This window comes from Lates calcarifer, linkage group LG7_1 (assembly GCF_001640805.2).
Source record: "Lates calcarifer isolate ASB-BC8 linkage group LG7_1, TLL_Latcal_v3, whole genome shotgun sequence".
In the NCBI taxonomy this organism is placed as follows: domain Eukaryota; kingdom Metazoa; phylum Chordata; class Actinopteri; family Centropomidae; genus Lates; species Lates calcarifer.
In genome coordinates, this window is record NC_066839.1 from 11,675,021 (window position 1) to 11,690,801 (window position 15,781).

General features: G+C 40.1%; 1 protein-coding gene across 1 annotated transcript in view; it reads left to right on the forward strand.

Moving 5' to 3' along the window:
• The first annotated feature begins 818 nt into the window (after positions 1 to 818).
• The window catches only part of LOC108895647 (potassium channel subfamily K member 2), a 38,564-nt gene continuing 23,601 nt past the window's right edge, over positions 819 to 15,781 (forward strand). Inside the window, exons 1-3 of the mRNA XM_018694542.2 lie at positions 819 to 914; positions 12,663 to 13,125; positions 15,189 to 15,502. Coding sequence (XP_018550058.1) covers position 13,125; positions 15,189 to 15,502 — 315 coding nt within the window. The 5' untranslated portion in view covers positions 819 to 914; positions 12,663 to 13,124. The remainder of the gene's footprint in view (positions 915 to 12,662; positions 13,126 to 15,188; positions 15,503 to 15,781) is intronic.

Below are 15,781 nucleotides of genomic sequence, written 5' to 3' on the forward strand. Positions count from 1 at the left end.
ATGATCATCTAGTAATTTACCCATTAAATCCACTTTTAGATATTGTCATTTAATATTTTAGTGGGTTGGAAAAGCTTTATTCTAAAGCAGGAAAAGTTTAAACTTCCAGAACATTGGATGTCTAACCTGCAGTCAGAATCAGGGAGAGGGCAAAGCTCACATAAAAAAAACTAGGATTTCTTGTAATTTGTGTTGTCTGTCAGTTCATGCTCATTTCACTCTCTCCAAATTTTATGAGACGATAAGTCTCTGCTCTTGTCTGAAAGCCCAAAACCTGTGCCACTGCTCACAGGCATGAGATAAAGATAATGAAAATTGCATTCTTGAATTAAATCAAGGATTATATTTCAGGCAGATGAGAAGGGTAATTTAATTTCCCTAAATTCAGGGGCCATTCGTGGTAACAAACAAAGGACACTCCACTCGGGGTGAGTCTCTCATCTCTCTGTAAAACCTTAAACCTACAGTCATGTGGTTTCCAGCTTGATCGACGGTCAGATAACAGATAACAGAATTACAAGCATTTCTTAATCAGATTTTTAATGTAGGAGAGCAGATTTTCATATCAATGTTTTGTATGTAAGGCAATGCAGTGGCTGCAGTGAGAGCAGGGTGTATGGGGAGATCGATTATGTAACACACAAAGTGAAATGTTGCATGTTTTAGTGCTGCCTCAGCATGTCGTTACATGTGACTCGTGTGTGTATGTGTACCCTGTTGTGTATTGTAATCTCACAATTTTACAGTCATTTGACAGTTTAACATTTTCCAACAAACTACATCCTCTTATTCTGGTAATATATCTCTGTCACAGGTCAGTTCATTTGAGGCGGCTGCACACCAGTACACTACCACCAAAAAACATTCCTGCTCATGGTGGAGCATCAGTGGCTGACAGATTGCAACACAGAGAGGTAGGAGGTTGTGATTTTTCTTTCACTGCTTTAATTTTCCAGTATTTTCATGGTTCGCAAATAACTCTGAGAGAGGAGTTCAAAACGTGTTTGAATTACAGATGCATCTTATGAATTTTGCATCGACAATCTGGGGTATTCAAAGTCCATAAATTCAAAATCTGTCACCAGGCAATCTATAGGACCATTCATCTGACTCATCACACCACATATAGGATTCAGGCTCACAGATGGAAATGGATGGAGGTTGAATTTGACATGAAACGACGTGTAGAAGGAGAGTCGAGACGAATGGTGACCTTAGTGTTCAAGGAGTCGATCATTCTTCCCTGATTTAATTTATTTTGAAAGCCAGCATCATTTTTTATGATATAATACTGCAGAGGATTTTAGTTTTGCAAAATGCCATTCCTGATTTCCATCAAATTTCAAAATTACATGGCCTTCTTCTATCTGGACAGAAAGACACTGACATATATCCAGCTGACAGAAGACAAGAATTTGCTTGTGCGTTATATATATTTCAGTATTACATTGAAGATGAATTTTTGCAGTACTGATGAATGAGGAACAGAACTAGTTAATATTTTATTATTAATCTTTTCCAGAGTACTTATCAATATGAGAATAAGTCTCATCAAAAAGAAAAGCTATATTTTTCATTTCGTCAACAAATCCTATTAAATAAATAAAACTAAGAATATGTTTGTCCTTGTCTAAATACTCTCTTTGGCACACACACTGAAGCCCATTCAGTACTTTTGACAACAAAATATCTTTAAAAACAGACTTTTTAAAGATATTTTCAAAAAGCTCATCATCTCCTAAATAAACTGGACACTGTAGCTTTTAACAAATATCAGTCAAACTAGAGTAAATAGAGTATTTGCTCAGAACTATTTTCAGTAGTGGATTAATACATATTTGGTGCTCTAGTGTGTGTTTACAGTAGCGGGGCAGAATCAAAATAAACCACAGGGCCCATATGCTTGGTAAAGAGGGCAGACATGCAACACTGTAGCTTATTAATGTGCTTTTGACACAGCAACTGACTCTGAGGAAAGAGCTATGTAGACTTATGTAACCATCACTGATTCTTTTTTGGTTTTCCTCTTTTCATGGGATTTGTTGACCTTGATCAAAGGTGCAGAAAAGAAACCGAAGCTTTATCCTGCCAGCTGTGCATCTAAAGTCACCTCTCAACACCGTGTAGACTCTTGCAAGATGATACACAATAAATCAAAAATGCCTTTCAGATCCAAACCGATTTCAAAATGGGTCTATTCTAAAATGAATTGGAAATTAAGCAGAACATATTTGGGATAACTTGTATTTAATGGCTGAGCAGGTACAGACAGCATCGTACCTCACTGTTGTTCAGTCTCCCATCATGCTCTGGCTCAGCTAATGGAGCTCGAGATGCCTTCAGTGTCTGAGACAGAAACATTTGCATTTAACCATGTTCTTTCCTGGAAATTGATTTGGGCACTTGGCGAGACGGCTACATTAGTGGTGGAGCTGTAAACAACATCCGAGTGTCGGTGTGAGAAAATGTCTCATCACGCAACACTTGAGGTACGAAGGAACACTTCTGAGAATTACCGAGTTCATCTGGCCCTGGAATATCTGTTGCTGTAGCCATCTGGTTAGCTGCTCCTCAGGTTGGCAGCTACACTCAAAAAGAATGAACAGCCCTCAGCACTTATGTTTCACAGTAGAGTGAAGAAGAGACTGTTGCTGCAGACAGTACTTGTTCAGAAAAATACATTATTTTGTTCTTTGAACTGTAGTGAGAAGAAAGAAACTGTAGCTTCAGGAGAAGGATGTTTCCTGTGGAGGCTTCTGCTCAGTGCTGAGGACGAACAAACTTTTACCATATTTTAGATCTCAGAGAAGTTTTTTGTGTTCTCAACATATGAGACTGAAAAAAGTCCAGGGCCAGTATTCACTCCTCCTCTATCAGGTAAAAAAAAATTGCCATGTGTCAAAGAGGACTACTGTCCCTTTTGAAAAGTGCATACTAGATGAATTGTGAAGGGAGTTCTCAGTAAGCAACTATTACCGGTGTGTATGTGTGTGTGTGTGTGTGTGTCTGTGTCTGTGTGGGGTAGAGTGGGTGCAGTGTGGGAGGGTGAGGGTGGGGGTTGCAGTTCAGTTGCCCGGCAACACAAGCTGCAGTAACTGCTCTCCTCTGTGTCGTGTCACAGGCATCAAGGTGCAAATACAGGTCAGTCAGTCAGGGTTCAAACTCTTTAAGTTTCCCTTTCCCGTGCTCTTAAAATGAGCATCACATTCGAAGGCATCCATAAGTCGTACCTCAAGTCTGTTCTCTGCTCAATGTTATGAATCCTGTAACATGAGGGTTTGTTATGAGACTTCAGCTTCACACCTCTTACAGTCCTGTTTATGCATTCAGAGAGAAATACACTGGACATCATTGCCAAATGGCAACAGCTCAGCTTTTCCTGTAAAATGCAGTGTAATGGTTTTGCAGAATGTGATGCTGAGGCTGCCAAATGCATTGAACTGAATGGCATCCTGCTCTACATCACACCTACAGACGGAGCTAAATGGGTCAGAAAATGCCCAGACTGTGGCAGTTTAAGTCCCCTCTCCTGTGTGAATGATGCTGACTGTCAGACCACCAGGACCTTTTCTTGGGGTCTGTTCAGTCACTTGAAATGATTTGAAATGTTGAAAGTCCAATTTCTCTGTAAGAGAAACTCGGTTGTGATCTCTTTGGACTATCTGCACTTAACAGTTGAGGTTCAACGAGCACAAGACCGATTACTGTGACAGGATGCTAGCGGCGAGACGCATGAACCCACAGGAGCAGAACAGATTGCAATTAATCTCCAGGGTGTAGAAAACAGATCATGATCCACTTGAAAAGAATGATGAGCTTTGAGGGAAAAAATCTAAGACAGGGATATTGATACAACTTTCTTGTTACAATAATTATATCACACATGGAGACTAAACAATAAGAAGATACTACAAGTGGATATTTTACTGCAAGAGTTGAATATTTTGGTAGGAAAGGAATTTGTTGTCTGTGAACATTTTACTAAAATTTTCAAATTTCATTGTCAACATATTTGTGATTTGCCAAATGCATGAGTAATAACAAATCCTCATTATGTTAATAGAAAATGTCATTTGTTTTCAGTTACATGTCCTACAGAATGTATTTGCTCTTGCAGTTTAGATGTGTAGAAATGTAAGAGGAGACAGAGTCACTGTTGGAGGTCTTTGTCTGGCTTCTGGTGACTTTGTTGATATGATCACCACATTCACCCTTTAATTGTTACTATGAGCCACTGGCAGCAGAACAGACCGTTCCAACCACATCTGACAAGATACAATTGTTGATTCGTTTCACAAACAGACTGTTGCAGGTAAACAGAAGGCCATGGATTAACATCTGGTTAGCCCATATCCACTCCCTACCAGCATCATTTCCACACAGATGGCACCTCCTTCCTGGTGTGGTTCGCAAGATAGGGGGGAAAAAGTACACAACACACAGAGATGAATGGCAAACAGCAGCTGAATTTCTCCATTCCTGTTTGTTGCGTGCGTATGTGTGAGCGACAGAATAAGCTGTATCTGCTGTGACCTACATGGCGGAGAGCGCTGTGATCTAACGCCCACACTATTCATTTAACTGATGTGTAGCACAATGAGTGTTTGAAGAGAGTGTTTAAAAAGCAGCAATAACAATGTCTGGTCTGTGTTGCAGTGCAGGTTGGGAAAGTCAATCACTTTAAACTCATTTGCACATAAGTTTTAGTTTATGTAGAGAACGTCACACAACTATCATTTTAACACATATACTTAAAATGCAGTGGGGTGTTGTTGGAGAGATAATCTAATCACAGGATTGTATGATCTGGATGTTGCAAATGCATTCACAAGCCTACAAAAGCCTCCTTCCAAGTATAGTATGTGCCACCAAAATGAGTGTGTCATCCAACAAATAATGAGCTGTGGTTTGAAGGCTCCAAAGGGAAACCACAACGTGATAGGAGGAGAGGGAGGACTTCTGTGGGTGCATCCTTATCAAAGCCCACTACATAATAATATCCTTGGGCGGGAGCTTGTTATGCAAGGTGCAAAACCCCAGTCATACATGCTTCAGCAGACTCAGAGGTTTCCCTCGGCGTCTGAAAACATGAATATTTTACAACAGACATTTTGCTATTTGTCTCTACAGCCGCATCCTCTTTGTTGAAAATCAAAAGATCTTTTGTGGCTCTGTGTCGCGGCTGCCCAGTGGTCGTATCTGCTGGAGAGTCGGGAATTAAATATGTGAGCCCAATTCACTTGTATGGATTTCCCGGTTCAGCTCTCGGACATGTATTGATTGGTCTGTCATTGTCTCTGACCGCTGTTTGTCTGTGAAGACAGAGGCAAAGTGTTCAGGCGAGTGCTCCAAAAACAAAGTGCAGATTCTCCAGTGTATATACGTGTGTGTGTGTGTGTGTGTGTGTGTGTGTGTGTGTGTGTGTGTGTGTGTGAGAGAGAGAGAGAGAGAGAGAGAGAGTGAGTGAGTGTGTACCTATCCACAAATACACAGTCAACCAAAGTGACAAACAGTAGGGGAGTAGCTACAGAATCTGGAGAAACTCAAGTTATAATTAAACCCATCACTTTTCTGCTTCAAGGACACCGTCATAATTAATGAATCAATCTACTGCCGTGAATGAAATTCAGACAAAAATGTCATTCTGTCATTTGTATGACTAGCTCCCACAATTTGACCACACACAGTGATATTATTTAACAAGCTCATCAAGCTGTGTTGGTTCTGCTGCTGCTGCTGCTGTTGTCACTGTGTGTGTGTGTGTGTGTGTGTGTGTGTGTGTGTGCGTGTGTGTGTGTACTCGCACACATAATGCTCGAACTCTTACACTCTGTCAAACAAAACAACCCTGGAGGAAAAGTTCCTCATTTTCTTCATGACAGATGTGGCGCTGCTCCTGTAATAATCTTGGATCCTGCAGGAGGAAGAAAAGGTTGGAGAGAGTCATTGGTTTAAAAAGAAAAAAAAAAGGCATTTTCTACAGCAAATTGAATTCTGCAACTTTATATGCGACACACGTTACCATACCTAATCAATATGGAGCTGCATAACTGTACTCGCACAGCTTCAACCGCACCACCTGCTGCTGTTTTATCCATCCATTCATTAGCTTAGATCTGGCACTGGGTGACAAGTGGGGTACACCGCGGACAGGTCACCAGTCTATAACAGGGCCGACATATAGAGACAAACAACCATTCACTCTCATGTTGACAGCTACAGGCGATTTAGAGTCACCAATAACTTAACCCTAATGTCTTTGGACTATGGGAAGAAGCCAGAGTACCCGGATGTTTTATCAACAACTGATATTCCATGTAATACCTTCTGCCTGCACCTCTTTAAAGCTGGTATAATTTTATCGTTTCATTATTATAAACTATCGCCCTGAAGAGACCGAAGCCAGCAATGAATTTATCCAGTAAACAAACCTGCATTGGTTTAGTCCAGACTCATTTACTTGGCCTTTCTTTGATACAGTTTTGAGTTAAACAGCCAAGTCACACAGACATGCAAGGAGGTGGATAAGAAAATGGAATGATAAAAACACGAACATAACCACAATCCTAACGAGAAACTTAAACTAGGATTATGCATGACAGTGCCTGTTAATATGTACCCAGTATCATTTGTAGTCTGTGGCCCGATGTGTGCTCTCTCTTATAATAAACACTCATCGTTTTCAGTAGATAAAATGAAAGTTTCTGATCTATTGCATTTGAGATGCTCAGTGAGAACAACATCAGTATTTTATCTTTATAACCTTATAATTCCATATTGAATGACGCTCTCATGGACACATAATCACTGCTCTCTCACATCACAGACCAACAACCCAGCGTTTATCTCCTCTCACCAGCTTGAATAGGAAAGTGAGTGTGTGTGTGTGTGTGTGTGTGTGTGTGATCTTAGTCAGCAATACCCTTGTCAGCCCCCATATTAATCTTAATTGAACTGTGTGGTGTGACAGAGCACTGTGGGATAGGTGACTCTGACATCTCAGTGGGTGTGGGGGCAAAAAAAATTAGCTTTTTTCTACATCAAAGTCTGAATGATAGTCACTGCTAAGAGAGCCCTCGAATAACAGAAATCTGTGCAGTTTTCAGCTCTGGTGCAATGTAGGTATCTGCTTTTTTGGCTCGAAGCCCGAGTGATTTCTACATTTATTCTTTTGCCATTAAGGCCTTCAACATGTCTAAACAAATAGATGTTATATTCAGACGTTCCAACTGTGTTGTGCAGGTTTTTCCTCAGAGACTCTCAGAGAAGCTATTTCTCACAGAATCAAAGCGCATTCTTGACAAGCATAATATATTGTAGATACGCAGCAAGTGGTATCATTGTGGATGTGAAAAGATGGTTGACATTCAGTGACTCAGGTTTTGTTTTGCCTCTCGACTTCCATCATAAGGAAATACATGACTTTTTTCCACGAGTTTATGTGCTTTCATAATGGCTCTCATCACAGGTTCTGTTGTTTTCTGTTCTTTTATCCTGTGTGTGTGTATATATATATATATATATATATATAGATAATGTTCTTTATAAAGTGTTTTATTAGAAGCTGAAAAATTTTTGTTTTTTTATACTACTAGTGTTGCTGGAGTTTTGACCTCTTCAGACTATATTTCACAGTTATGCAAGCTTCCTGTGTGTGGGAGATTATTTTGAATTTTACAGTAGAAGTGACGAGACAAAAAATAGATACTGTTACACTTCAAGTGCAATGAAAAAATCTTGAGCCTTGTACAGTATGGCACTTCAAATGTTCTCTTTGAGCAGAAATCCAGGAATAATGGGAGGATGGTTTGTCTCTCTGTACTCTGTGTTCAGGCCTTAACTACAATTCTAGCTGATTTTGAGTCCGTTACATTTGATGCACTTAAGAAAAATATTGGACCTTAGCACTGTTTTTGTTCATTAGGAGGCATGTAGAGCGCTGTTCTATCATTTGAATTGAAGGGAGATATTGTTGGCATTAACCACTTTCAGCCATTCAGAGTCTATCGTGTGCAAAATATGTCCTTGAAGGCCTGAAGAACTCCTGTTCAAGACTGTCTGATAATTACTGTAGCAGCACAAACAGTTTGCAGGTTTTTATGGTTCAAAGCACCACAGGCACTGGAGTGAATCCATATCCTGTGTGTTCATATAACAGGCCATGTCTGTGCATGTGTTGAAAACCAATCATCTCAGTTGTTGAGATGATTGGTTTTCACAGGGGTCAGTTGACTTAGCAGGAGATGAAAGACTTATGTCTACTGAGGTCAGCGACTGGAATGGACCAGACCTGATGTCAAACATGCCACTCTGTGTTAAATGCAGCTTAATGAGGGAGAAGGTTGAGGCCAACATCAGTTAAAGAGACTGTTTCCGCATGAGTGCTGACTGTGTATGAAACTATGTATTATCTGCTCTCAACCCTCACCCCAATCAGAGTCAGTGATCTTTACTAAAACAGAAGTCTCTGTGGAGAAAGAGTGTACATACCGTTCAGTCTGGGCACTGGGCAGCAGTGACACAGGTCAGTCTGTCTCTGTAGAAGTTAATTTCATTTTAAACACTTACTCATGGTATAAGCTCAGTGAAAGTAAAGTGAATGGATGACTGTACAGCTTTTCCTCACACCTTTCCTTACAGACTATTATTTTTTATGTTTTAACACAAAGTCAGTATCTGTGTTGCATTATATATTTGATTGCAGATGACATATCAATTTAAAAGCAATCAGTTTCTTTTTAGTAAAGGCCCCTGCCGCTGATAGTTCTCTACAGGATGAGGAAACTGCAACCTCAGTAGAAATGATTCTGGTAGATTCAGCAGAATTTGGTGTGGAGATATGCTTCATTTGTCTTTACAATGCAAGCTGGCATGCAAGAGTATAAAATCTATATGTTTCATCTTTTTAAATTCATTAAACTTTCAGCATTTTTGTTTGCTGATGTTGCTGATCATCGCTTTCCTGAACATTATCACTGTCAAACTTTGATCAGGAATGTTGCTGTATCTATAAACGTGTAGGGAACTGGACTGAGAACAAGAGCATTCAAGGGCTAATCTCCAACTATATGTTCAAAAGACACAATATACAGCATGCTCAAATTATCCATCGGTGTGGGTGTGGTGTTGGAGGATCTTTGAAATTAAAATTCTTAGTTAAAATCTGAAAAATGACAAAGTTAAGAATTTTAATTTTAATTAATGTCAGATTTCGGTGAGAAACCACTTTGTAAACACCTCCAAACAGGTCAGAGGTGAACTGTAAAGTGGCTTACTACAGCAGTGTCTGGCATTTTGCTGTGACATTAGAACAGATTACTATGGTAATAGGGTCCATTAATGCAACAATGTCACCGACAATAAGATTACTGTCATGTAACAAAGGCCATATGTTCCTGCTACACGTGCTGTCCTGTTCAGGGAAAACAGTCAGCAAATAAGGACAAGAGATGCTGATGCCTGAGATCATACATCATGAGGAGACTATTAATGAGATGAAAACCAGCCAAATGCATTCATCAGGCTGCGTTCTGTCCAGAAATATCGAAATGGATCTCCTGAAATTACCCAAATACATCTGCTTAGCAAGTAACATTACTTCACATAAACATGAAGTCACATCAGTGTAACTTTGTGTGAATGGATCACAAAGTTCTGTGACAGTCTCAGTCAGGCGTCATCCCTCATTTCTTCAGAGCAATTTAATTTTGTGCAGCTACATTATATCCACAGATAAGACGCTTTCAAAGTCAATCAACGGTCAGGTCGTTTAACGTATAACTATGTTTGCAAATTACTTTCCGCTCCACTGTGTGTGACTTCACCACACGGCATAATAACAGATAACAAACAAACTTGAGCTGGCAGGCAATTTATAGATAAGCCTCCTGTGTCATTAAAGACCATGTATGAGTTGGGCTGTAATGGTTTCTTTAATGGAGGTACAGACTTTAAATGTAATTTTTCCTCTTGTGACCTTGATGAGAAATATTGTTGTGTTGCCTGACTGCAAACCCCACTTAGAAATAATAAGAGAAGTGAAGTAGGAGAAGCAGAAACTACTGTGTAGGACAGACCGTGAAGTCATGATAAAAGGAAAGAGACATGACAAAGAGAGTATCTCATATTTATGAATTTTCAGCGTCTTTATTCATTCGGTTCAGACGTAGAGCTCAATGAAGTAGACTCCAGCAAAAGTTAAAGAACAGCCCTGAAGCAAAGCCACACTGACAAAGTCAGATTTACAGACGTAAAATTCCACAGCAGGCATTGCTGAAGTGTTGTAGATCTGCTGGCAAAACATAAGAGCATTGTGAAGTATATTTCATCAGCAGAAGCCTTATTTAAACGTGTGTGGCCTCCATGCTTGAGTGCTAATGAATCCTGCTTGTCCCTGGGTGATCTGACCTCTGACCTCTGTGGTGGAAAATTCAACCTCAGTGGGTTAATAGCTGCTCACAACACTTGTTGACGGCAGCATAAAATGATTACTACAAACTCGAAGTCTGTCTCTGGTTTAGTATTGTTCTTTTCCATTTCCATTTTTCTCCATCCGGTTATTTTCCACTGTGGATAACAGAAAAATATTGCACTGCCCTGTGAGAGAAATATACACATAGCTGGTTATCGGAGCAAAACAACCTTGAATGGGGTTAATTGATGGGTTCCCAGTGTTATGTCCTGCTTACTAAAAAATGCTGCCGGAGATATTGATTGGTTTTATTACAATCTCATGCATACAAATCATTTACAAAACAACATGTTGCATCCATTGCTACAACTAAAGTATATCAATAATCATAGCAGCAAAGCAAATCCAGTACTCAAACAATCAATCACAAGTCTTTGGATGATATTTCACGTTATTATTGGAAATAAAAACATATACAAGATGGTTTGACTTCACAGTGATATGATTGGATGTGAATCAAAAACTAAAGATCAGAACTGAAGATTCAACAAAGCTGTATCCAAGCCTGGTGTAATTATCAAAAGTGTCCATAAAAACAACAGAGAGAATTTAGTAAGAAGCAGAAATCAGAGACTTGAAACTGACCACAGAAATAATTCATCGTTGGTATATAACTACTGCATCACAGAGCAAATAACATAAGCCCAAAATATTGTTATATTTTAGCAGGAATAGATTGTCTACTTCTTCAATGATGGAAGAAACCCTCAAATTAATGGGTTCAAGCAGTCACACAGATCCATACCTTTACTGTCAACACTCACCATAGACGATCGAAGATGGAGACGCAACTCCATGTCAAAATGATCTGCATTTAGAGCAGAAGAAATTAAGTTGGTCAGAGAAAGAAAAGAATGAGAGGAGGAAGAAAAAGAGAAAGTACGAGCAGATGGTTGTTGTGGCTGATTATTAAAGATGGAACAAACAGTTATCAAAACCTGGACACAATCCATTAAAAGCATTTTAAGAAGTGGAGTACAGTGCATGTGCAGTCTTTTTATGGTTTTATTACTGTCATACTGCTCACCACAATATATGTCTTTTCCATTTTACTTCTTTCTTTTGCAGAGGAGGCATTCTTTCACCAGAAAACCCAGCTACTGTAGGACTGAAATGTCAGCAAAAATAAGGCTTATGAGTTACTTGATTTCATTATCTTTTATTTTACACTTACATAAAGATTTTTTTGTTTTTTATTTTTTATTTTTGAAGCTTCATTGATGTAGAGAGAGGATCCTTCAGTGTGTGTGTCTGCATGTGCGTCAGAGCACCAAAGACAAACAGCACAGCTGCGCAAATCTCTCAATTCAATTAGCAGTAGTAGCTCATGCAAATGCAATCAATATTGTAGACACATCTGCGCACACACACACACACACACACTCATCTTTCACGCATACACTCTCAGAGGGACAGAAAAAGCTGGGCAGCGGCTGGCTATCAAATTACTGAAGATCCCTGTCAGCTTTGGTTCTCTGTGTTCATGTTCGTGGTCACACCTGCACGCCAAGGTGAATGAAAAGTCACATCCATGACACGAACCGTCTGCACTGCCTCACTAAATTCAGATGAATTTAATTTGTGCACTGACAACTGCCCTGCAGGGCATGTAGCCACTGCAACCTGAGGTCTGCTTCCACTCACTGATAAACCTGATGCTGCCTGGATGTGAGCTGTGTGCTTGTGACTGGGAAAAGAGAAAAAGCTCTGAGACAAAAAACAAACACAAAAAGCTCAGGATTTAGATGTAAGCAAAGTCCTGGATAGGATAGAAGTCAAGGTTCCCACAAACAATTCTGTGGTGGGCTGTTTTTTTTTTCCCCCCAGTGCAGGCAGGGAATACATCTGTCAGTGTGCTCTTGAGCCAGGCACTTTACATCAGTAGAGAGTGGCTGCTGTAAAGCCACCAGGGAGAGGCAGTGGGGCAGGGCAGACAGCTTTTTGGATTATACTGGAAACAACCAGAGTGGTCTTTCATAATATATAACCATCATTAACAACGAAATATCTTAACATTGAATCTGCATCTCAACTGTGAGGAGGGCTGGAGGAACTTAAATGTGATGTTCATCTATCGTTTTGTGAAATTTTGCAGCATGGGAAGCCTCTGAGGTGCTGACGGTCTCTCTCTCTCTCTCTCTCTCTCTCTCTCTCTCTCTCTCTCTCTCTCTCTCTCTCTCTCTCTCTCCAGCACCGCACTGTCCACTCCAGATCAGCGTGAGTGCGCAGCGACTCCAACGTCTCCTCTGACCCCTACAATCTAACCCCCCACCCCCCCGCCCTCCTGCGTTCTTCCACACAGCACCCCGCAGCGGGCACGGTGTCTCCAGAAACACCTGGATGGATTTCGCCGAAGCAATTTGTTCCCCCCTCCTCCTCCTCCTCCTCGTTCCTTTTCCTTTTTACGCTCCATCTTAGCGCATCTTTAGGTGTTGGAAGAGGAGGGAGAACGAGATGTCCTGGATGTATTTTCTCCGGAGGTTGTAAAAGTGGACGGGAGCGCAGCTCGCTGGAAAACCATGTGGAGAGCGGCCACGTCCTTATGTGGAAGCACCGGAGACAAAAAGTGACTCTATTGGGAAACAACTGTTTGCGTTTTCTTGGAGAAAAAAATCCTTCGATGAGGAAACAAAGAGGGAAGAGATGGTAGAGAAGTAAGTGCGTAAACAACTATTTGAGATTCAACACTAGTATCATGCAAACATCACGCATTCCCTGCGTAACTTGTATAAACCTGCGCTCCTCCAGATGACAAATTAACATAAATATTATTTTATTTTAATCGTGAGTTTGTTGAGTGAATTATGGCATCGTTTGTGTCTCTTGCACAAAATTCTTCATATTTGAACTCATCTCTTTATGATACTTAAATGTAGCTTTTATTATAAATGTGCGATACAGTGTATTTTGCACGTATGCAAGGCTTAATTTTCAGTTTTCTATTTAAACCGAGAGAAATACGAGTACTCACAGTTATGTAATTCTAAAATCATTATAGTGACAAAACCCGTAAAAAGAACGTGTTTTTATAGGATTATTTCACGTGGTTTCAGCATATTATTGAATGAATGATCCTCTCCATAAGTTGTTTACTGTAAAATGCTGGCTATCTGGACCTCATGGGGTGATTATGTAATTGCATTTACTGTAGCAGGCTGTTTGGCAAACGGGATTGTGACAAAGAGTGTTTAATTTTTTATGAGCTTCCACTCACTGTGTGACACAGTCACTGTGTTCATTTATTCTGTGGTGACCCCAGAGCAGCAAAAACAATCACAATAGTATTTTAGTTACAGTCCTGCAGGGAGGCATACGTGCATGCTGCTCCACTGCCGCATGCTGTACATATACTGGAAGTATGTTTAGGTTCGGGTTATGTATTACATTTCTTTATTCTTTTATAATGAATGTTCAAACTTAACATCTAAGTACTCTGTTATGAAGGAGCCTGGTAGAAGTCATGATTCCTATTATTAGATCAAGCTCAGAAGAGGAGGCTAAGAGATGGAACTATATGTATTTCCGCCCTGATGTGACTGTAAATGTTAATGTGTGACCAGATTACAGGTGGTATGGAGCTTTTGCACACATTAAATGAGAAATGCTACCTGCTGCAGCTCGTTACATGTTGTGGAGTGGCGCTCTTCTTCTGGTTCATTATGTGAGGAAATAGAGACATCATGAGAGAAACTGGTTGTTCAGTAAGGATACAGAAGTGGGTACATGATGCTACCATGTGTCAAATATTTATGAAGTACATGACTGAACCTGGAATTCAATTGCATTTGAAAGGGGAGGAAATAATACAGGCTATTCTGCAATAGTGTGTTCAGGGATAGATTTTTATTGAATGGGTTCAATGTCTATGACTTACTGACAGTAGTAACTGTAGTTTTTAATAATGTGCAGTTCAGTGCAAATTCAGCTTCTCTTCAGATGGTTATTGCCTCGCAATATATTTAATTATTCTCTTAAATAGAGCTGAAACAATCGAATGAAACAATGAATAAATTACTTATTTAGTTTTATAGCTATAGTTTTGAACTGTTGGCAGTTGGACAAACAATTACCTTGTGCTCTGGAAAACCACATTTTTTCACTATTATCTGTCATTCAATTGACTTAATTGATTAATTGGGGAAATAATTGTCAGAGTAAATGACCATTAAAAATAGTTAGCTGCAATGCTAATCTTAAAGGAGCAGTGTGAAGGATTTAGTGCCACCTAGCGGTAAGAACGCAGATTGCAATTAACTGCAATTGCAGATGTCGGAGAGGCCACGATGGCCGTAACATGACCAAATCATGTCAACTACAGCTCTGACTAGTCTGTCAAGTGAAGAGGTTTCCATTCTTTCTCCCCTCTTTCTCGTCATCTTCATGTTTCATATTAGGCCGTGGTGTCAGTGTAAAAACGGTTTGTCCTTTCTGGGCTACTGTAGAAACATGATGGTGCAACATGACTCATGGACGGACTCCGTAGAAGAGGACCTGCTCCCTATCTAGATATAAATGGCTTATTCTAACTGAATGAAAACACAACAGTTATTAGTCTTAAGTGATTATACACTAATAAGTATATTATATTAAATTTCTGCCAATAGATTCCAGTAAACCCTACAGAGTACATGTTGTAGCCTCTAGAGATACTGTCACCTGAAGGTGCTGTAATTTAAAATGTGTTCTACATCCACATTAATCATTTCCATCCTCACAGTGGCCGCACCTGACCTTCTTGACCCGAAGTCTGCCGCCCACAACTCCAAACCTCGCCTGTCCTTCTCGACCAAACCGGTGGTGCTGAACGCTCCAGAGGATGAGTGTGACACTCGGACCACTGTCATGAGGTGGAAAACTGTGACCGCCATCTTCTTCCTGGTGGTGCTCTACCTAATTATAGGGGCGACTGTGTTCAGTGCGCTGGAGCAGCCTCATGAGAGTTCCCAGAAACTGGCCATTCTTGCAGAAAAACTCGACTTCTTGGCCATGCACGCCTGTGTCAACTCCTCTGAGCTGGAGGATCTAGTGAAGGTAGGTGAAAGCATCAACGTCATATGAATAATTCAAATCTTTTCTCTTCTGCAGGACCTGGCTATGACTGATGAAATGTATTAAAATATTCTGCACTTTGTGTACAGATATTTTATGAATTGGGTATTTGCAGTTCTCTACACAGACAGAAAAAGAGAGAACACACTGAGGTTAATACTGATGTTTCAACAGCTTTACACCATGTAACCCTTGGCCTCATGGACACAATTACTGAGAGTAAACGCAGCCAGAGCTTTAACCTGAGGATATATCTTCAGC